We start from the raw sequence: 24,647 nt of genomic DNA, 5'->3' as shown, positions 1-24,647 counted from the left end.
GAAGGGACATAGGAATGTTTTTTCTGTCCAGCGAAAAACTGGACATCGACAGATCCGGCGAAAAACGGGTGAAACGTCAGGTCAAATGATGGAAACCAGAGACGGATTCAGTTTTTTTAAACAAATCATGAATTTTCCTCTCTCTCTCGAAATCAGCTAGTCGGATCCGGAAAAAAAAAAAAACAGATCCGTTACATCAGTTTTTCAGAATTTGCAACAGATCCGTTTTTCCCAAAAGTCGCCGGATTCAGCCTGACGGCGAAAACCTGTTGTGTGAAAGTAGCCTTAGCGGACGATCAGCCCACTCCTCTCCTGGAATACTCTGTTCTGCCAGGGATTCTACTTCTACTGTGTAGCCATCAGCTCCAGACATCACACAAAATACTGGATGGTCCGACTGTTTCTACTATGGTGATTTTAACTTGGAATCTCCTCCATTATCACCAAATGTCTCTCCTGAAATACTCTGTGCTGCTCGCGATCCAACTACTACTACGAAACCATTAGCCCAAGAACTCCCAGAAGATCAGCATACTCCGCTCTCAAAATACTGGAAGACCTTGTTCTTCCTGCTACGTTCGTACTCTTCTGAAATACTCTGCGCTGCTTGAGATCCTGCTCCTTCCAACTATGTAGCTGTCAGTGTGACATTCTACCAGATCAGCGCACTACTCCTCCTGAAATACTCTGCGCAGCTGGTAATCCTACTATTATGTAACGTTCGGTCTGACATTCTACCGGATCAGCAAATTACTTCTCCTTAAATACTCTGCGCTGCTTGAGATCCTGCCCCTTCAGCTATGCAGTAGCAGTCAGTCTGAAATTCCACAAGATCAGCGCACTGCTCCTGAAATACTCTGCGCTGCTTGAGATCCTGTTTTTTCCTCGGCAATGCTCTATGACTTCCTATATGATCAGCAAACTTTTCTCCTGAAATCCTCTGTGCAGCTGGGCACCTTGCTACTGCTATGCGGGTCCCAATTTGTGCTGTCCCCAAAGATCAGCACACTATTCCCCTGCGACCCTACTCCTTTCACTTTGTACCGCTCATAAAAATCAGCTTACTGGTCTCCTGAAATACTCTGTGCTGCAAGCACTGTATATTGGGAATCTTGAAAAATCAGGAAAAATGTATAAGACGTGTTTAGGTCTTATGAAACTTGCTTTAGTAAATAAGCCCCGCCGCCAGCCGAGTGATCAGGACTAGGGACATAAGCCTGGACCGGCCCTTTAAATCTGTATTTTTCTATGGGAAAACAAATGAGACAATGACATTTATTTTCCGCCTGGTCCTTGTTTTCTCAGAGTCGATCGAGTTGTGGAACATTCCAGCGCAGCGCCGTTATATAAGACGACACCTGGCCTCGTATAAAAATCTGTGCGGCGAGAAAACAGATCAATTTATCAAACCAGAAGTCAGTGCGTGTAATCCTTCCAGCGGTAAATGGCGTGCTCCTCGCCGCTCTGGAACATTGTTGCGGTGGGGTTGCTACCAAACAAAAGACTTGTGAAGAGGACACATGACAGGGGTTATACTCCATGATACAGTCCAATCAGGAGCCATCGCTAATGATCCGGAACGTGACGCCAGCAAGATGTTAAAATCCACCATAAATAAAGGGACAAGAACGTGTGAGAAGTCCATTGATGCAGCATTCTCTACACCAAGTTCATGCACTGAAGCATTGGATTAGCTTTCATGTTCATCCTGAGCTCCCCGATTCAGAATGTCATTCAGTGATTCTTTTAGTCCTCCCTGGTCCCATCCTTGTACTCCTTACATACTAACTTTCTGCAGAAGGTAGCGGGATTGGACTTCAGAGGACTAGGGTAAAGTTATTTTCTTCAGACTGTTTTGAATGTCTGGAAGAATGACTGTCCGGAGAAGGAAAGGTGATCCTGTGACTTTCCCTGCAGCACTGTCCCTGCAGCACTGTCCCTGCAGCACTGTCCCTGCAGCACTGTCCCTGCAGCACTGTGCCCGCGGTCCTGTTCTAACCTCATGCTTATTGCAGATGTTTCATCTCTCGTGTCTGTTCTGGATCACACAATGTTTTCATTCTTCTCTTATCCCTACAGATTAGACCTTGCCAGAGCGAAAGATACAAATTAACGGCTGTTTATCCAGATCGTTCCATCCTCACAGGCGGGCAGAGCGAGCGGCGGTCACCTGTTTACAGCGTAGAGTTGCGTGCTGCAGGCTTATCAAAATTGTATTAAGTTGCTCTCATTCATGTTTACAAGGGTCTGTGATGAGGAGTGTGCTTTCTTATGAAGGCTGATGTAAGATGATCTGCCAGAGGAAAGGATCCTTAAGACCAAGTTTAAGAGCGTAAGTAGCGCTCGAAAAGCATCTGATGAGACCCCCCCCCCCCCCCCAGGTCCTCCCCTCACAACTTAGAATGAGGCGGCATTCGTTTTACTTTTTGTCACAAATTGTAACTTTGAGCTAATAAAAGAATCTCTTTTATATATATCTGGTTCAGAAACTGGATCCTTCATTCTTCTCCTGACCAGAACTAGCAGACTCATAGGCATATATGCGGACACAACTTTGGGACAGAAGACCCCCGGCCAGTCTGGGCGTTGTGGTCCGTATAAGAAAAAAGGAACATTTATGTAAATCAAGTCTTAAGCCCAAGTGGATCAAGCCAAATACTATAACTAAAAAGATGGAGAGAGAATGAGGAAAGGAGGAAGGAATGGAAGACAGGAAAGTGAAGGAGAAAGAGCAAAACATGGAAGACGAAAGGAAGGGGGAGCAACTAGAATAGTAGAAAGGAAAGAAAGGAGGAAAGGAAAGAGGAGACAAGACAAGAAGTGACTAAATAGAGGAAATGATGGAAGAAAGAAGGGAGAGGAAGAAAGGAGGACTATGCACAGGAAAGGAAGGCGCAAGAAAGGGAGGCAAGAAAACGGAAACGAAGTCCAAAGAGACGAGAAGTGACTGAACAAAGAAGGAAACTAAGGAAGAAGAGGAAAATGTAAAGCAAACTGAGTACAAAGGAAAAGAAGGGGAAATGGTGGGAGAAAAGAAGAAAAGGGCGGGAGAAAAGAAGAGAAGGGCGGGAGAAAAGAAGAAAAGGGCGGGAGAAAAGAAGAAAAGGGCGGGAGAAAAGAAGAAAAGGGAGGGAGAAAAGAAGACAAGGGCGGGAGAAAAGAAGACAAGGGCGGGAGAAAAGAAGACAAGGGCGGGAGAAAAGAAGAAAAGGGCGGGAGAAAAGAAGAAAAGGGCGGGAGAAAAGAAGAAAAGGGCGGGAGAAAAGAAGAAAAGGGTGGGAGAAAAGAAGAAAAGGGCGGGAGAAAAGAAGACAAGTAGACATGTCGTAACTGGAAAAGTTTGAAAAGGAAGAGGAAACATCATAGTAAAAAGTAAAGGACAGGGGAAGACAGGGACAGGGAACAAAGAGGGAAGAAGGCAGGATTAGGGAGCAATAAGATGAGAAGTGACTCAAAAAGGGAAAGAAATGATGGAAGAAAAGAGAGGAAAAGCAATAAGGATAGTATGAAGGAAAGGAAGGAAGAAGTCAAAAAAGTAGTGTAAGAAGACTAGAAGAGACTGAACAATGTAGGAGACTGTAGGAGAAGGGAATGTAAAGCAAGGAAGATAGATGGAGACGATGGAGGACAAGAAGGAATAAGGAAATGATAAGAGAAGGGAAGGATGGAGATTTGGAAGAATGGAACAGCAGGAGGCAAGAGAGGAGGTAAGGGAAAGAAGGGAGAGGTGGGAAAGGAAGACGCCTCTAGTTCCCACACATTTCTCCATCCTTATACAGGAACAGCAAGTTCTTAAAAAATGTGTTCTAGTTTTGCCAGCACTTCGCATTGAGGGGCAGCGCACCATGTTGGCACATTGTTATCTTCATCTCAAACCACTGGCCTGGTTATGTTATGGCACAGTAGCCGGTACTTTTGGCTGTGGTTTTAAGTTATTTGGTACTTTTACTCCTTCCGAACAAGTCACAGGATCTGCATTTTACTTGGAATGGACTGAAGGAAAAAAATAAAGAATAAAGCAGAAGCCAAAAATTTCTCCCAATATTGAAAAATGTAATGGATGTATTTAGTGTAGAATTGCGCAAGTTCCCAGCAAGCGTTCCTGGTGTGTCTCCATCAGGTGGTGGAGGTATCCGATGAGGGGGCGTGGAGCGCGGCAGGACGGGGCGAGCACGGCAGCTCGATCAGAAGTCACATACTGCGGGATTGCGGAAAGTACAAGAGGTGATGGTTGTGACCCTGGAGCTCCTGACTCATCTCTCAGCGATGCTCGGACAATCAAACCAACACAAAGCCAAAACACGTCATTAAAATAACCAGAAACAGATAAAGCATGAAGAGGAACCGCTCCACAACATGTCAGCCGTCACCTCACTACTCCTCAGGAGGACCGTGCCAGGAGATCGACACGAGTCAGGAACGCAATGGGGGTCATGCAAGTCATCAATACAACAGACACGGTGGACAGGACTGGCAAGGGGGCGACAGACGGGGGGTGGTGACTGGGGGCAGACCGCCAGCAAAAAAGGCCAAACAGACACTGAATTGGGGGGGCAGGAATAGATGCAAAATGTCTTATTAACCAGATTTTTGCATTAATTTATGTAGGAAACCTTGTATTTCTCAACATTAAAATTCTGCAAATGTGAAAGTTTCTGCATCTAGAAGAGCGATTCAGCTACTTACTCCTATTTGTGCAAAACAATGGAATAAATGCGGCTTTATGACGGGGGAATGAGCGCACAGGTTTTGCAGATAACCTCATTGGCCACAAGTTGGGGTTGGCTGTCTATCGCAGGGGGGATGTGAGATCTCAGCCTGATCCCAAGGATCCTGCTGGATCCACTCCTAGCTATCCTAAGGATAGATCAATATCATAGTAGTGCACAAGTCTTAAGGTACCGTCACATTTGGCGACGCTGCAGCGATCTAGACAATGATGCCGATCGCTGCAGCGTCGCTGTGTGGTCGCTGGAGAGTTGTCACACGGACAGCTCTCCAGCGACCAACGATGCCGAGGTCCCCGGGTAACCAGGGTAAACATCGGGTTACTAAGCGCAGGGCCGCGCTTAGTAACCCGATGTTTACCCTGGTTACCATTGTAAATGTAAAAAAAAACAAACACTACATACTTACATTCCGGTGTCTGTCGCGTCCCCCGGTGTTCTGCTTCCCCGCACTGTGTAAGCGCCGGCCGTAAAGCAGAGTGGTGACGTCACCGCTGTGCTCTGCTTTACGGCCAGCCGGCGCTGACACAGTGCGGGAAGCTGACGGCGAGGGACGCAACAGACACCGGAATGTAAGTATGTAGTGTTTGGGTTTTTTTTACATTTACACTGGTAACCAGGGTAAACATCGGGTTACTAAGCGCGGCCCTGCGCTTAGTAACCTGATGTTTACCCTGGTTACCAGTGAAGACATCGCTGAATCGGCGTCACACACGCCGATTCAGCGACGTCTGCGGGAGATCCAACGACGAAATAAAGTTCTGGCCTTTCTGCTCCGACCAACGATGTCACAGCAGGATCCAGATCGCTGCTGCGTGTCAAACACAACGATATCGCTATCGAGGACGCTGCAACGTCACGGATCGTTAGCGATATCGTTGTTAAGTTGTTCAGTGTGAAGGCACCTTTAGGCTGGCATCATAATAGTGGACAACATCATTAAAAGGGCTGAAAATAAATTATCACCTATCAACAGTGATAATTATGGATGGGTGGGGGTCCGTCTACTGGAACCTGCAACAACGGGCAGGACGGCGGCATTGGGTTATGGGACTGATGAGCGCTGCATTCGTTTTTTTCCAGCAGCCCCATAGAGAATGAATAGAGAGGAGGTCAAGAAAAACAGTCTTTTTTTCTAATACATCTGAATGAGGCTTTATTTGGGCTAATGCAAACGCACTGCTGCTCCGCACTGACGGGGATTAAAGTGCCCCGTTCTGCCCATCGGTGGGGATCCCAGAAGCGGATCCTAATAGGTGATCACTCACATCCATTAAACAACCAGAAGGAGCTTATAAGAGAAATTGGGTTTCATCTCCCTAATGAGGTCGGGAATCTGCATTTTTTAATATTCTGGGAGATAGAGGGGAAATCGCCTAATTCCAATCCTAAAAAATACATTGGTTAGATGATTTATTTTTAACATGATAAATGGGTAGAATGTGAAGAAAAATATAAAAACTTTGACAACAACTGAAAAACAATTTGCAACAGCGCCTATAATTTGGGGTTCCTTGTCATCTACGAATTTTAGCTGCCTGTTATATTGGCCCCTGGAGACTCATCCCAGGAACGTCAATCTTGAAGACTGATTAGCGGTAAGAGCCCAATAAACAGAAGGTCGCGCTCCGGAAATCTCATTGTTTAATTTTTCGGAGACGCGCCGGCCAGATCCATGGATGACATAAGGATGATTGGGCTGAATCTCGCACAGGAATGCTGTAAAAGAAACACTGGGGTATTGCATGTATAAACGGACACAGATCTACGAGCGGGTCAGGCCAAGTTTAACATTTGGTCAATACTTGGTCCTGTTGCTTAAAAATGGCGGCTGATATATTGTCAGCGACCTCATTGGGGCGATAAGCCAAAAGCGCCTGATTCTCCGCACCTCCGCCGGTCAGGAGGCTTCTATCAGGGAGCAGACGGACGCCGTCATATAAAAAGGCTGGACTTGTACTTCTCCTTCCTGCTGGATCCACTCCTGGCTTTGACTGCATGTGTGATTTCAGCCTTACAGTCTATGGGAGATACAGGAGCAACTTTTTAAAATTTTTATTTTATTCATTTTTACTACTTTTGTACTGTTTTTTTTTTTCCCCCATCGTTTGACTGCACTTGGATTTTTTTTTTTCCTCTACTTTTTGGTACACTTTCTGCAAGAATTTATTATATCATTCAATAGTACAACTCATCCAGCAAAATTCAAGCCCTAACATGGCTATGGCGAAAAAACTAGAAAGTTATGACTCTTGGGACAAAAATACAAATTGCAAAAACGAAAAAATTGTTCAAGCCCAAAAAAAGTTTAAATAACTATCCAGTACTTGAATATGTAACACTGGGTCCACAGGAATAATGCTGTGCGGTTATAACAGGAAACTAGTAGAATTTTCAATGCAGCTTTGAATGTGACTGGAGTATAAGATAGCAATAAACAGCGGAGGGGTACTGGCAGCAAGGACAGCCGATATGAAGAGCATCACTAGCATCGCCAGCAGGAGATCAGATCGCATCATCTGCGCCGTATCTCCACATTCTGCTGGTAATTGTGTGAAAGAGAAATATCTCAGACTTCAAATGAGATTAAATCCAGAAGATTTCACTAATGTGAGTTATTGAAAGATTAATCGCGCTGAACGAGCGCCCGGGAATCAGTCACAGCTGCAGAGTTCTGGAAACTCGGAGATCTGGAGTCTGCTGGGACCTGGGGTCACAAAAATCAGATTAGGTGGTTAGAAATGCTTCATAAACAAAACCAGCAGAGCCGCATGTGGGACCCTCCAGACCGGCGGCGGGGGAGGCTTTACTTAGATGGCATGTACTGATCATACTACAACGGGCAGCTCGATACAAGGTCCGCGCAGTTACATCTATATAATGCTCTGCCCTGGCCCTCTCACCAACAGAATGGGGATGACCCCAGGACTGCCTCCCCCCAAGTGAAAACGACTACGGGCTGCCGCCCCTAAGCGAGAACAACCATGGGCTGCTGCAATGACCATGGGCTGCCGCAATGACCACGGGCTGCCGCAATGACCACGGGCTGCCGACCCCAAGAGAGAACGACCACGGGCTGCCGGCCCCAAGAGAGAACGACCACGGGCTGCCGCCACTAATCGAGAACGACCACGGGCTGCCGGCCCCAAGAGAGAACGACCACGGGCTGCCGGCCCCAAGAGAGAACGACCACGGGCTGCCGCCACTAATCGAGAACGACCACGGGCTGCCGGCCCCAAGAGAGAACGACCACGGGCTGCCGGCCCCAAGAGAGAACGACCACGGGCTGCCGGCCCCAAGAGAGAACGACCACGGGCTGCCGGCCCCAAGAGAGAACGACCACGGGCTGCCGGCCCCAAGAGAGAACGACCACGGGCTGCCGGCCCCAAGAGAGAACGACCACGGGCTGCCGGCCCCAAGAGAGAACGACCACGGGCTGCCGGCCCCAAGAGAGAACGACCACGGGCTGCCGGCCCCAAGAGAGAACGACCACGGGCTGCCGGCCCCAAGAGAGAACGACCACGGGCTGCCGGCCCCAAGAGAGAACGACCACGGGCTGCCGGCCCCAAGAGAGAACGACCACGGGCTGCCGGCCCCAAGAGAGAACGACCACGGGCTGCCGGCCCCAAGAGAGAACGACCACGGGCTGCCGGCCCCAAGAGAGAACGACCACGGGCTGCCGGCCCCAAGAGAGAACGACCACGGGCTGCCGGCCCCAAGAGAGAACGACCACGGGCTGCCGGCCCCAAGAGAGAACGACCACGGGCTGCCGGCCCCAAGAGAGAACGACCACGGGCTGCCGGCCCCAAGAGAGAACGACCACGGGCTGCCGGCCCCAAGAGAGAACGACCACGGGCTGCCGGCCCCAAGAGAGAACGACCACGGGCTGCCGGCCCCAAGAGAGAACGACCACGGGCTGCCGGCCCCAAGAGAGAACGACCACGGGCTGCCGGCCCCAAGAGAGAACGACCACGGGCTGCCGGCCCCAAGAGAGAACGACCACGGGCTGCCGGCCCCAAGAGAGAACGACCACGGGCTGCCGGCCCCAAGAGAGAACGACCACGGGCTGCCACCCCCAAGAGAGAACGACCAAGTGCTGCCGGCCCCAAGAGAGAACGACCACGGGCTGCCGGCCCCAAGAGAGAACGACCACGGGCTGCCGGCCCCAAGAGAGAACTGTTCTGCCGCCACTAATCGAGAATGACCACAGGCTGCCAGCCCTAAGAGAGAACGGCCACGGGCTGCCAGCCCTAAGAGAGAACGGCCACGGGCTGCCGGCCCTAAGAGAGAATAACCACGGGCTGACGCCCCTAAGCGAGAACAACCATGGGCTGACGCCCCTAATCGAGAACGACCACGGGCTGCCAGCCCTAAGAGAGAACGGCCACGGGCTGCCAGCCCTAAGAGAGAACGGCCATGGGCTGCCGGCCCCAAGAGAGAACAACCACGGGCTGACGCCCCTAAGCGAGAACAACCACGGGCTGCCACCCCCAAGAGAGAACGACCAAGTGCTGCCGGCCCCAAGAGAGAACGACCACGGGCTGCCGGCCACAAGAGAGAACGACCACGGGCTGCCGGCCCCAAGAGAGAACGACCAAGGGCTGCCACCCCCAAGAGAGAACGACCAAGTGCTGCCGGCCCCAAGAGAGAACGACCACGGGCTGCCGGCCCCAAGAGAGAACGACCACGGGCTGCCGGCCCCAAGAGAGAACTGGTCTGCCGCCACTAATCGAGAACGACCACGGGCTGCCGGCCCTAAGCGAGAACAACCATGGGCTGACGCCCCTAAGCGAGAACAACCACGGGCTGACGCCCCTAAGCGAGAACAACCACGGGCTGACGCCCCTAAGCGAGAACAACCACGGGCTGACGCCCCCAAGCAAGAACAACTACGGGCTGACGCCCCTAAGCGAGAACAACCACGGGCTGACGCCCCTAAGGCTGGTTTCACATTTGCGTTTTTTGCCGCAGCGTTTGTACCGCATATAAACGCATGCGTCGTGTTTTTCTATATTTAACATTAAAAACGCATGCGTTTTTTTTGTTCGTGTTTTGCCGCGTTTGACGACGCATGCGTCTTTCTGTCGCTTGCGGCTTGGCGCGGAAATGCAACATGTAGTAATTTTAGAGGCGTCTATTTGCCGCCAGGAAACGTATGAGTTCGATTGCGCACGGTTTGCGTAAAAAAAAAAAAAACATTGCTGTCTATGTAAACGCATGCGTTTTTAAGCACATGCGTTTGGTTGCGTTTTTGAACGCATGCGTTTTAATAGAGAAAAACAAGTCTGGACACTGATAAGCCACCCCCCACCAACAAGGTGATAAAGGGATCCCAACCCTAACCCACCATCAAGGTGATAAAGGGATCCAAACCCTAACCCTAGCCCTAACCCTAGCCCTTACCCTTACCCCAACCCTAACGGGAAAATGGAAATAAATACATTTTTTAAATTTTTTAATTTTTCCCTAACTAAGGAGTTGATGAAGGGGGTTTGATTTCTATTTATAAAGGGTTTTTTAGCGGATTTTTATGATTGGCAGCCGTCACACACTAAAAGACGCTTTTTATTCCAAAAAATATTTTTTGCGTTACCACATTTTGAGAGCTACAATTTTTCCATATTTTGGTCCACAGAGTCATGTGAGGTCTTGTTTTTTGCGGGACGAGTTGACATTTTTCTTGGTAACATTTTTGGGCACGTGACATTTTTGATTGCTTTTTATTCCGATTTTTGTGAAGCAGAATGAACAAAAAACAGCTTGTGAAATTTCTCATCATGCGTACCAAAAGCGCAAACGCAGGAAAAAACGCATGTAAACACGTACAAACGCGGCGTTTTTTAACCGCATGCGACAACGCATGCGTCTAAAAAAACGCAGCGTTTGTACGCGTTTACATGTGTTTTTTTCACCACTTGCGGATGCGTTTTAAACGCTGCGGATTTAAACGCAAATATGAAACCAGCCTAAGCGAGAACAACCACGGGCTGACGCCCCTAAGCGAGAACAACCACGGGCTGACGCCCCTAAGCGAGAATAACCACGGGCTGACGTCCCTAAGCGAGAACAACCACGGGCTGACACCCCTAAGCGAGAATAACCACGGGCTGACACCCCTAAGCGAGAATAACCACGGGCTGACGCCCCTAAGCGAGAACAACCACGGGCTGACACCCCTAAGTGAGAATAACCACGGGCTGACGTCCCTAAGCGAGATCAACCACGGGCTGACACCCCTAAGCGAGAATAACCATGGGCTGACGCCCCCAAGCGAGAATAACCACGGGCTGACGCCCCTAAGCGAGAATAACCACGGGCTGACGTCCCTAAGCGAGATCAACCACAAGCTGACGCCCCTAAGTGAGAACAACCACGGGCTGACGCCCCTAAGCGAGAATAACCACGGGCTGACGTCCCTAAGCGAGAACAACCACGGGCTGACACCCCTAAGCGAGAATAACCACGGGCTGACGCCCCTAAGCGAGAACAACCACGGGCTGCCGGCCCTCAGTGTGGACACCCATGTTTCCACTCTTAAGAACAAGCCAGCTGCCAAGCCATCATGTGGACACCCTGGCAGACACCTTTGATGAGGACACCCTGGCTGCCACTCCTTATGGGGGACACAGAGGCTGCCCCCCCTTCAGCCCTCGATGATGTGACTATAGACAAACACTATGTAATTTAAGATTCCAACAAGTGAAGTGATTCGAGCTTAGATTGTATCTGGATGTAAACTGTACAGCGATGGTCGGAAGTGGAGCCATGATTCAATTTAGAGTTGGAAGGTGAATGGAATCTCATCCCGTGACCCCGCACCCTGCGCCAAATCCTTCATATCAGTCAATATTGGTGCGGGGGAGGATTGATTTCATGGTGTTTACAAGAGCTTGCGACTGCTTAATAAGGGATTAGCAGAAGACATTAGGAACGAGGAATACGAGTCCAAACCACGAGCTATCGAGAGAAAGAGCAAGAAACGCTGACTCCACCGTGACACGGGCGTTATCTGCAAGAATCCTGATAAGACTCCAGATGATCCCGCAGAGGGTCTGTCCGTGAACGCGGGGGAGAAGAAGTCATCGCAAGAAAAACAGCATCTAATTCCAGACTTACAAGTGTAAAAATAATCTCCGGTGTCAGAAATGACAATGATTGCAATGTCCGGGTGTAACTCCAGGCTCGTGTGATGAACGGCTGCACTCAGTCAGGATGGCTCAGTCACTGCCCGTACGGTGCTCGGGGCAGATGGCGGTCATTAGTGTATGTATCTGGTACTAGCCGAGCCCTATAGCTATTGCAGACGACAGGTTTGTTACAATGTATCAGTGTGGACAATAATCTGTGTGCGAAAGAGCTGCACTGAAACACTGTAACAAACCTAAAGTCTTTGGATGGAAATAAAATTGTTCACATTTACCGACAGCAAAAACAGATCATGGAAAATGATGGAAGACAGAAACATTGAAGTGTAATTAGCCAATAGTAACAATTTCAACCGCAATTTACAATGCTTTCATTTTATTATTCATTTCTTTTTTTTTAAAGAAATTTCCACCAGTGCACATCGGAAGGTCGCAGAATTCGCCGTTATCACTACAGATGATCCCTTTAAATCAGATTTGCATTGGCGCAGTGGTGACGCATTCTCTCACCTGCAGGTTGATCTCCGCCTCGTAAAACGTCAGACATGCGCAGTAATGGCGGTCCGAGTCGATATCCGTTAACACTACCACGAAGAACGTGGGCTGCTTCCGCTCTCGAGAAAGCTGCCATCCGCCCGGCTGACAAAACTGCAGAAGAAAAAGAAAAATCTGTTAGACTGAAGAACATGGGCTGCACGATGCCATGCGGAGATCACCAGAGGGCAATGTGTCAGGGTCCGGGCACCAGAAAGCACATAAGCCCCCCCGGAGAGGGGACGTCCCTGACCCCACAACTGGTCTGCTAGATAACACGCAGGTCATGGGTGGCTTTCCCACAGGACATGTTGACTTTCAGCACCTGTCTATAGATTACTAGGACACTCAGCCCCTTCCCTCCACATGGGAGAAAATACTCTGTGCTGCTGTGAATCCTGCTCAGGTTATACAACTTCCATTCTATGAGCTCCCACAAGGGCAGCACTGTCCTCTCCTGAAATACTCTGTGCTGCTGTGAATCCTGCTCTGGTTATACAACTTCCATTCTATGAGCTCCCACAAGGGCAGCACTGTCCTCTCCTGAAATACTCTGTGCTACTGTGCATCCTGCTCTGGTTATATAACTTCCATTCTATGAGCTCCCACAAGGGCAGCACTGTCCTCTCCTGAAATACTCTGTGCTGCTGTGGATCCTGCTCCGGTTATACAACTTCCATTCTCTGAGCTCCCACAAGGGAAGCAATGTCCTCTCCTGAAATACTCTGTGCTGATGTGCATCCTGCTCTGGTTATACAACTTCCATTCTCTGAGCTCACACAAGGGCAGCACTGTCCTCTCCTGAAATACTCTGTGCTGCTGTGCATCCTGCTCTGATTATACAACTTCCATTCTCTGAGCTCACACAAGGGCAGCACTGTCCTCTCCTGAAATACTCTGTGCTGCTGTGGATCCTGCTCCAGTTATACAACTTCCATTCTCTGAGCTCTCGCAAGGGCAGCAACGTCCTCTCCTGAAATACTCTGTGCTACTGTGGATCCTGCTCTGGTTATACAACTTCCATTCTCTGAGCTCCGACAAGGGCAGCAATGTCCTCTCCTGAAATACTCTGTGCTGCTGTGCATCCTGCTCTGGTTATATAACTTCCATTCTCTGAGCTCCGACAAGGGCAGCAATGTCCTCTCCTGAAATACTCTGTGCTGCTGTGCATCCTGCTCTGGTTATACAACTTCCATTCTCTGAGCTCCCACAAGGGAAGCAATGTCCTCTCCTGAAATACTCTGTGCTGCTGTGCATCCTGCTCTGGTTATACAACTTCCATTCTATGAGCTCACACAAGGGCAGCAATGTCCTCTCCTGAAATACTCTGCGCTGCTGTGGATCCTGCTCTGGTTATACAACTTCCATTCTATGAGCTCCCACAAGGGCAGCACTGCCCTCTTCTGAAATACTCTGCGCTGCTGGCGACCATGCTCCTTCCACTATATAAAACTTTGACCTGCTTGGCCTCCACTGTTCTATCCTGAAATACTCTGTGCTGCTGGACCCCAAGCTCTTATTTCCTTGCCACTCGGCTTTTCCGGCTACATACACAATTAAAAAAGGATCGACATTTATTTGCGGGGGAAACTGATTATCTTTAGGTTTAATCTCTTCAATCCCAGAAAATGCTACAAGATGTGGGAAGGGAAATGAGACAACTGTATCAGCGCCGCTCGTCTTGATAAATCCTTGTAGATGTGGGGACGGAATAATCGTTTTATACTCGGGAATTTCTGCTCGTTGGATTCCGGTCGTCTCTTAGATAATGGATTCCTACAACACTCGGTCAGTGATCTGTTACAATCTAATGGAACCAACTTCTCAGGATGAGATTTGTCTATTTGTGACTCTTTCTCCATCGCTCGCACTTGCTCCTCTCCGGTCTCCTGCACACCAGAAATGGCCGAATGTGGATCCAGAGCAGAAATCTGCACCGCCAGAGCCAAGCCGCTCCGCTGCAGAGCAGAGTGTAGTGTCCAGGATCTCACACCGTGGAAAGGGTTACAGAACGTGTTTATCTCACGCTTGTTGGACCTTCCAACAACTGTTCATTTCCTAATTCCCCGAGGCTTCGCCTTACTGATGGAGCTCGCAGCTGCCCAAAAAGTTTTTATGATCCATACGAGAATCATTCAGAGGAACATCATGGCCAACACATTCCATGAAGAAATGAGAAAAATGAGGCGCTGAGTGCCAAAATATTACTTACATCGTCCAGGAGGAGAGTACGGGACCCCGCCAAGGTGTCCTAGAAAACCCTCAAACTAAAAGTCACAGGGAATATAGCAAAGGGCCTAAACCCAGAAAGTATGTAGAATCCACAGCTGAGTCATTGTGTACATTCATGACATTATCGGTTACATCCAGTATTATACCCCAGAGCTGCACTCACTATTCTGCTGGTGGAGTCACTATGTACATACATTACATTACTGATCCTGTACTGATCCTGTATTATACTCCAGAGCTGCACTCACTATTCTATTGGTGCAGTCGCTGGGTACATACATTACATTACTGATCCTGAGTTACATCTTGCATTATACCCCAGAGCTGCACTCAATATTCTGCTGGTGCAGTCACTGTGTGCATACATTACATTACTGATCCTGAGTTACATCCTGTATTATACCCCAGAGCTGCACTCACTATTCTGCTGGTGCAGTCACTGTGTACATACATTACTGATCCTGTACTGATCCTGAGTTACATCCTGTATTATACTCCAGAGCTGCACTCACTATTCTGCTGGTGGAGTCACTGTGTACATACATTACTGATCCTGAGTTACATCCTGTATTATACCCCAGAGCTGCACTCACTATTCTGCTGGTGGAGTCACTGTGTACATACATTACTGATCCTGAGTTACATCCTGTATTATACCCCAGAGCTGCACTCACTATTCTGCTGGTGCAGTCACTGTGTACATACATTACTGATCCTGTACTGATCCTGAGTTACATCCTGTATTATACTCCAGAGCTGCACTCACTATTCTGCTGGTGCAGTCACTGTGTACATACATTACTGATCCTGAGTTACATCCTGTATTATACTCCAGAGCTGTACTCACTATTCTGCTGGTGCAGTCACTGTGTACATACATTACTGATCCTGAGTTGCATCCTGTATTATACCCCAGAGCTGCACTCACTATTCTGCTGGTGCAGTCACTGTGTACATACATTACATTACTGATCCTGAGTTACATCCTGTATTATACTCCGGAGCTGCACTCACTATTCTGCTGGTGCAGTCACTGTGTACATACATTACATTACTGATCCTGAGTTACATCCTGTATTATACTCCAGAGCTGCACTCACTATCCTGCTGGTGCAGTCACTGTGCACATACATTACATTACTGATCCTGTACTGATCCGGAGTTACATCCTGTATTATACTCCAGAGCTGCACTCACTATTCTATTGGTGCAGTCGCTGGGTACATACATTACTGATCCTGAGTTACATCTTGCATTATACCCCAGAGCTGCACTCAATATTCTGCTGGTGCAGTCACTGTGTGCATACATTACATTACTGATCCTGAGTTACATCCTGTATTATACTCCAGAGCTGCACTCACTATCCTGCTGGCGTAGTCACTGTATACATACATTACATTACTGATCCTGTACTGATCCTGAGTTACATCCTGTATTATACTCCAGAGCTTCACTCACTATTCTGCTGGTGCAGTCACTGTATACATACATTACATTACTGATCCTGTACTGATCCTGAGTTACATCCTGTATTATACTCCAGAGCTGCACTCACTATTCTGCTGGTGCAGGCACTGTGTACATACATTACATTACTGATCCTGAGTTACATCCTGTATTATCCTCCAGAGCTGCACTCACTATTCTGCTGGTGCAGTCACTGTGTACATACATTACATTACTGATCCTGAGTTACATCCTGTATTATACTCCAGAGCTGTACTCACTGTTCTGCTGGTGCAGTCACTGTGTACATACATTACTGATCCTGAGTTACACCCTGTATTATACTCCAGAGCTGCACTCACTATTCTGCTGGTGCCGTCACTGTGTACATACATTACTGATCCTGAGTTACACCCTGTATTGTACTCCAGAGCTGCACTCACTATTCTGCTGGTGCAGTCACTGTGCACATACATTACATTACTGATCCTGAGTTACACCCTGTATTATACTCCAGAGCTGCACTCACTATTCTGCTGGTGCAGTCACTGTGTACATACATTACTGATCCGGAGTTAGATCCTGTATTATACTCCAGAGCTGCACTCAATATTCTGCTGGTGCAGTCACTGTGCACATACATTACATTACTGATCCTGAGTTACACCCTGTATTATACTCCAGAGCTGCACTCACTATTCTTCTGGTGCAGTCACTGTGTACATACATTACATTACTGATCCTGAGTTACATCCTGTATTATACTCCAGAGCTACACTCACTATTCTGCTGGTGCAGTCACTGTGTACATACATTACTGATCCTGAGTTACACCCTGTATTATACTCCAGAGCTGCACTCACTATTCTGCTGGTGCAGTCACTGTGTACATACATTACATTACTGATCCTGAGTTACATCCTGTATTATGCTCCAGAGCTGCACTCACTATTCTGCTGGTGCAGTCACTGTGTACATACATTACTGATCCTGAGTTACATCCTGTATTATGCTCCAGAGCTGCACTCACTATTCTGCTGGTGCAGTCACTGTATACATACATTACATTACTGATCCTGAGTTACATCCTGTATTATACTCCAGAGCTGCACTCACTATTCTGCTGGTGCAGTCACTGTGTACATACATTACATTACTGATCCTGAGTTACATCCTGTATTATACCCCAGAGCTGCACTCACTATTCTGCTGGTGCAGTCACTGTGTACATACATTACTGATCCTGAGTTACATCCTGTATTATACCCCAGAGCTGCACTCACTATTCTGCTGGTGCAGTCACTGTGTACATACATTACTGATCCTGAGTTACATCCTGTATTATACCCCAGAGCTGCACTCACTATTCTGCTGGTGCAGTCACTGTGTACATACATTACATTACGGATCCTGAGTTACCTCCTGTATTATACTCCAGAGCTGCACTCACTATTCTGCTGGTGCAGTCACTGTGTACATACATTACATTACTGATCCTGAGTTACATCCTGTATTATACCCCAGAGCTGCACTCACTATTCTGCTGGTGCAGTCACTGTGTACATACATTACTGATCCCGAGTTACATCCTGTATTATGCTCCAGAGCTGCACTCACTATTCTGCTGGTGCAGTCACTGTGTACATACATTACTGATCCTGAGTTACATCCTGTATTATACTCCAGAGCTGTACTCACTATTCTGCTGGTGCAGTCACTGTGTACATACATTACTGATCCTGAGTTGCATCCTGTATTATACCCCAGAGCTGCACTCACTATTCTGCTGGTGCAGTCACTGTGTACATACATTACATTACTGATCCTGAGTTACATCCTGTATTATACTCCGGAGCTGCACTCACTATTCTGCTGGTGCAGTCACTGTGTACATACATTACATTACTGATCCTGAGTTACATCCTGTATTATACTCCAGAGCTGCACTCACTATCCTGCTGGTGCAGTCACTGTGCACATACATTACATTACTGATCCTGTACTGATCCGGAGTTACATCCTGTATTATACTCCAGAGCTGCACTCACTATTCTATTGGTGCAGTCGCTGGGTACATACATTACATTACTGATCCTGAGTTACATCTTGCGTTATACCCCAGAGCTGCACTCAATATTCTGCTGGTGCAGTCACTGTGTGCATACATTACATTACTGATCCTGAGTTACATCCTGTATTATACTCCAGAGCTGCACTCACTATCCTGCTGGCGTAGTCACTGTATACATACATTACATTACTGATCCTGTACTGATCCTGAGTTACATCCTGTATTATACTCCAGAGCTGCACTCACTATTCTGCTGGTGCAGTCACTGTATACATACATTACATTACTGATCCTGTACTGATCCTGAGTTACATCCTGTATTATACTCCAGAGCTGCACTCACTATTCTGCTGGTGCAGTCACTGTGCACATACATTACATTACTGATCCTGAGTTACCCCCTGTATTATACTCCAGAGCTGCACTCACTATTCTGCTGGTGCAGTCACTGTGTACATACATTACATTACTGATCCTGTACTGATCCTGAGTTACATCCTGTATTATACTCCAGAGCTGCACTCACTATTCTGCTGGTGCAGTCACTGTGCACATACATTACATTACTGATCCTGAGTTACCCCCTGTATTATACTCCAGAGCTGCACTCACTATTCTGCTGGTGCAGTCACTGTGTACATACATTACTGATCCGGAGTTAGATCCTGTATTATACTCCAGAGCTGCACTCACTATTCTGCTGGTGCAGTCACTGTGAACATACATTACATTACTGATCCTGAGTTACACCCTGTATTATACTCTAGAGCTGCACTCACTATTCTTCTGGTGCAGTCACTGTGTACATACATTACATTACTGATCCTGAGTTACATCCTGTATTATACCCCAGAGCTGCACTCACTATTCTGCTGGTGCAGTCACTGTATACATACATTACATTACTGATCCTGAGTTACATCCTGTATTATACTCCAGAGCTGCACTCACTATTCTGCTGGTGCAGTCACTGTGTACATACATTACATTACTGATCCTGAGTTACATCCTGTATTATACCCCAGAGCTGCACTCACTATTCTGCTGGTGCAGTCACTGTGTACATACATTACTGATCCTGAGTTACATCCTGTATTATACCCCAGAGCTGCACTCACTATTCTGCTGGTGCAGTCACTGTGTACATACATTACATTACTGATCCTGAGTTACACCCTGTATTATACTCCAGAGCTGCACTCACTATTCTGCTGGTGCAGTCACTGTGTACATACATTACATTATTGGTCCTGAGTTACCTCCTGTATTATACTCCAGAGCTGCACTCACTATTCTGCTGGTGCAGTCACTGTGTACATACATTACATTACTGATCCTGAGTTACATCCTGTATTATACCCCAGAGCTGCACTCACTATTCTGCTGGTGCAGTCACTGTGTACATACATTACTGATCCTGAGTTACATCCTGTATTATACCCCAGAGCTGCACTCACTATTCTGCTGGTGCAGTCACTGTGTACATACATTACATTACTGATCCTGAGTTACACCCTGTATTATACTCCAGAGCTGCACTCACTATTCTGCTGGTGCAGTCACTGTGTACATACATTACATTATTGGTCCTGAGTTACCTCCTGTATTATACTCCAGAGCTGCACTCACTATTCTGCTGGTGCAGTCACTGTGTACATACATTACATTACTGATCCGGAGTTACATCCTGTATTATACCCCAGAGCTGCACTCACTATTCTGCTGGTGCAGTCACTGTGTACATACATTACATTACTGATCCTGAGTTACATCCTGTATTATACTCCAGAGCTGCACTCACTATTCTGCTGGTGCAGTCACTGTGTACATACATTACATTATTGGTCCTGAGTTACATCCTGTATTATACTCCAGAGCTGCGCTCACTATTCTGCTGGTACAGTCACTGTGTACATACATTACATTACTGATCCTGAGTTACACCCTGTATTATACTCCAGAGCTGCACTCACTATTCTGCTGGTGCAGTCACTGTGTACATACATTACATTATTGGTCCTGAGTTACCTCCTGTATTATACTCCAGAGCTGCACTCACTATTCTGCTGGTGCAGTCACTGTGTACATACATTACATTATTGGTCCTGAGTTACCTCCTGTATTATACTCCAGAGCTGCACTCACTATTCTGCTGGTGCAGTCACTGTGTACATACATTACATTACTGATCCTGAGTTACATCCTGTATTATACCCCAGAGCTGCACTCACTATTCTGCTGGTGCAGTCACTGTGTACATACATTACATTATTGGTCCTGAGTTACATCCTGTATTATACCCCAGAGCTGCACTCACTATTCTGCTGGTGCAGTCACTGTGTACACACATTACATTACTGATCCTGAGTTACATCCTGTATTATACCCCAGAGCTGCACTCACTATTCTGCTGGTGCAGTCACTGTGTACATACATTACATTACTGATCCGGAGGTACCTCCTATATTATACTCCAGAGCTGCACTCACTATTCTGCTGGTGCAGTCACTGTGTACATACATTACATTACTGATCCTGAATTACATCCTGTATTATACCCCAGAGCTGCACTCACTATTCTGCTGGTGCAGTCACTGTGTACATACATTACATTACTGATCCTGAGTTACATCCTGTATTATACCCCAGAGCTGCACTCACTATTCTGCTGGTGCAGTCACTGTGTACATACATTACATTATTGGTCCTGAGTTACATCCTGTATTATACCCCAGAGCTGCACTCACTATTCTGCTGGTGCAGTCACTGTGTACATACATTACATTACTGATCCTGAGTTACATCCTGTATTATACCCCAGAGCTGCACTCACTATTCTGCTGGTGCAGTCACTGTGTACATACATTACATTACTGATCCGGAGGTACCTCCTATATTATACTCCAGAGCTGATTTTCGAGGCTGGAGGGTCCTTCCTTGTCCCCCAATTTCTTTTTTTGCACAGATCATGGGAACGTTTACGAAGCAAATTCTTACACATTTCTCAGACAATCAAGTAAGAATCCATCAGGATTAGTGAGAGAATGCACATTCCGTGATGGAATGATAATCCCGGCAGAACATGTCTCGCTAATCCAATGTTTTCCAGGTGTCATCATTACCCGTGGATTTATGGTGGAGAGTCAGACCCAGAAATGGAGGTCGCAGCGGAGGATGGATGGCGCGGAGCAGTGACAGCCCGCAGCGCTGCCACACAGGTTTACACAGAATGCCAGGACCCCGAAGAGACGCAAAGCAGGACAGGAAATGTGCAGATTCCACTGCTGCCTGCAGGAAGGAGAGAGGACGACGCAGAATCTCTGGTCCTTTTAATTTTCTTTTCTTAACTAAATAGTACACGTGAAAATGAGAAACTTTCTAACATATCTTATCAGAGGAATCTGCATCTTCCTTCTTCTGGACTGATCTTTCATTCTCCACATTCTCAATTAATACAATCTGACTTCAGTAAAAACAGATGTTCCCATAACGGAGATATTCGATTAGTGCTTATAAAGTTCTACGGAGAACAATAACTTTTCTCAGAAGAACTTGCAGCAGGATGTCCGTGTCCGCCTCTAGATCTTCCCTCCTCCATAGAAGTTTAAAAGCACCAACTGTGATCTCTCATCTTAGTAATGGGGATACAATAATGTGTGTAAAGTACATAAATGAGTAAAATAAATAAAAATGAAAAAATATAAGTCTTCACTGAATACGCATTTAAGGCATGAGCTGAAAGATCCGTCCAGGAGGAGAAAGAAGTAGATTTCTCTGATAAAATTTATTACAAAATTGCTCGTGTCTATATGTATTATTGATTTATGAAGTAATAATAAAAAATAAACAAATAAAATAAATAAAATAAAAATAAAATGATGGTTAATCTTTAAACACCTCAGAAAGAGACGAGGAGGCGGGTGACTTCAGGAGAAGAAATGTCATCATTGTAAGATCCTCTAATGCTTTCCCCACCCTCCCCGGGTCCACAGCTGAGCCGCTGCTCCGCCTGCTGTGTTATTGTCTACAGCGCTGACATGTCGATAGCACTGCAGCCAATCAGTGAGATCAGCGGCTCATGCCATCAACTCGGGTTGAGCAGAGTTATTGGCTGTAGCACCATCAGTTCTGCAGGCCATGAAACTATGTTCACACGTTGCGTTTTTACTGCGTTTTATTGCAGCTTTTTTTTAACGCAAATTTTAAGATTTCAGAATTCTCAAGCACCCACACTTTTTTCCTGACTGAATTGGAAACATGCTGTGTTTTTGGAAACGGCAGCATGTCCCTTCATTCAGTGTTTTTGCACAGTATTTTCACCCTTAGACATCAATGTGTAAGAGCAAAAAATGCTGGGGAAAAAAACGCAGGTATCAGGTTTTGCTGCGCTTTCTGGTGCAAAAACCTAAGGAGGCTGCATCATTTTTTTGGGGGGGAGCACAAAACTTTATCATCGTGCACAAGAGATAACAAAAACAAAGCAAAAAAATGCAGAAAAAACTGATTTTTGGAAGCTGCTTCTTTACTGCCAAGAGGGAAGGTTTTGCCTGCAGGAAAAGCAACGTGTGAACATAGCTGACCAACATCAGGAGCAGTGTCGGACTCGGTGCTGGACCAGGGGAGGGTGATTAAAGACAAGTTTGTATTAAAAAAAAAAAAAACAACAACAGTCGGGGAAGAGAGATTTTTTTTGTAAAACCAGAAAACCTCTTAAGAGGGGAAATCCATCCAGAAACAGACCACACACTTGACTATATTATGAGGATAATATAATATGCCCTGTGCTCAACCTCCATATCCTGCTTCTTAAAGGGAATCTGTCAGCAGGTTTTTGGTATTTAATCTGACAGCAGCATAATATAGGGGCAGAGACCCTGATTCCAGCGATGTATCACTTACCCGGTTGCTTGCAGCAGATTTGATAAAAATCCCTGTTTTATCTGCTACCAATCAGTGGTGGTGGCGTGGCAGGACTCCCTGGCAGCAGGTTTACTAGTCTTCTAATGATAATCTCCTGCTGATAAGTTCATTGATTTTATCAAAACCACACCAAGCATCCCAGTAAGTGACACATCGATGGAGTCAGAGCCTCTATCTCTACTTTATGCTGCTCTCAGATGGGGCAGCAAAAACTTGGTGAAAAATTCTCTTTAAATGAGTTACCAGTTGTGTACAAACCTCGATGTATCCTGTAATCACTACTCTATGACACGGGTGTTGATGTATTCATCCATATGTTATTGATACTAACGCTGATGTACAGTAATAAAAGGTCACTGATATCGGCTGCTCTTACAACTTCGCAAAAAAAACAAAAAGAAGAAATATAGTCTCAATATAAATATATATGTACAGTTGTGTGTATATATATATATATATATATATATATATATATATATATATATATATATATAATTTTTTTTTTTTTATTATTTATTTATTTTTTTTAATTTATTTATTTATTTATTATTTTTTTAAAGAGAAATATATATGTGCCTTCTCTCTCCCGTGATCCACACTTCTCCGGCTGCTTCTGCCTTAGTCCACAATCTTGAGTAAATTTTGATCTAAGGTTCTGAGGCCAGATGATACCAGCGACGCCATCACGACAGAACAAGACAAAACCGAACACAACAGAGACAAGAGCAGAAAAAGGCAAAACACACAGGACACCTTGTCATATCTCAGAAACAGGTATGATGTCCTTTGTAAACCTCAACCGCAGATCCTTCCCCTGCAAACACTCAGAAACCTGATATTTGGCCTGGAAGGTAATGGCTAAACACCAACTTGTACTGACAAATGGGATGACAGTCAATCATCACCAATCTCTCTAAAGAGGCAGACTTTATATTCTCAAAGCTTTCTTGTAAAAGTTCAATATTTCCTGCTGATTATTATATAATGTATAATCTATCTTCTGTAAAACTGCGCATTATATACAAGAACTCCTATACTGCCCCTATGTACAAGAATATAACTACTATAATACTGCCCCTATGTACTAGAATATAACTACTATAATACTGCCCCTATGTACTAGAATATAACTACTATAATACTGCTCATATGTACAAGAATATAACTACTATAATACTGCTCCTATGTACAAGAATATAACTACTATAATACTGCTCCTATGTACTAGAATATAACTACTATAATACTGCTCATATGTACAAGAATATAACTACTATAATACTGCTCCTATGTACAAGAATATAACTACTATAATACTGCCCCTATGTACTAGAATATAACTACTATAATACTGCCCCTATGTACTAGAATATAACTACTATAATACTGCCCCTATGTACAAGAATATAACTACTATAATACTGCTCATATGTACAAGAATATAACTACTATAATACTGCTCCTATGTACAAGAATATAACTACTATAATACTGCTCCTATGTACAAGAATAGAACTACTATAATACTGCTCATATGTACAAGAATATAACTACTATAATACTGCTCCT

At 46.0% G+C, this 24,647-nt stretch overlaps 1 protein-coding gene across 4 annotated transcripts in view; it reads right to left on the bottom strand.

Moving 5' to 3' along the window:
• SBF2 (SET binding factor 2) overlaps positions 1-24,647 on the bottom strand; it is a 254,030-nt gene that overhangs the window by 146,018 nt on the left and 83,365 nt on the right. For all 4 annotated transcript variants that reach the window (XM_069738854.1, XM_069738853.1, XM_069738856.1 and 1 more), the window contains exon 3: positions 12,383-12,520. In XM_069738854.1, the coding sequence (XP_069594955.1) occupies positions 12,383-12,520 (138 nt within the window). The remainder of the gene's footprint in view (positions 1-12,382; positions 12,521-24,647) is intronic.

This window comes from Ranitomeya imitator, chromosome 9 (genome assembly GCF_032444005.1).
Source record: "Ranitomeya imitator isolate aRanImi1 chromosome 9, aRanImi1.pri, whole genome shotgun sequence".
NCBI classification, from domain to species: domain Eukaryota; kingdom Metazoa; phylum Chordata; class Amphibia; order Anura; family Dendrobatidae; genus Ranitomeya; species Ranitomeya imitator.
This window is presented reverse-complemented; position numbering and strand designations above follow the sequence as displayed.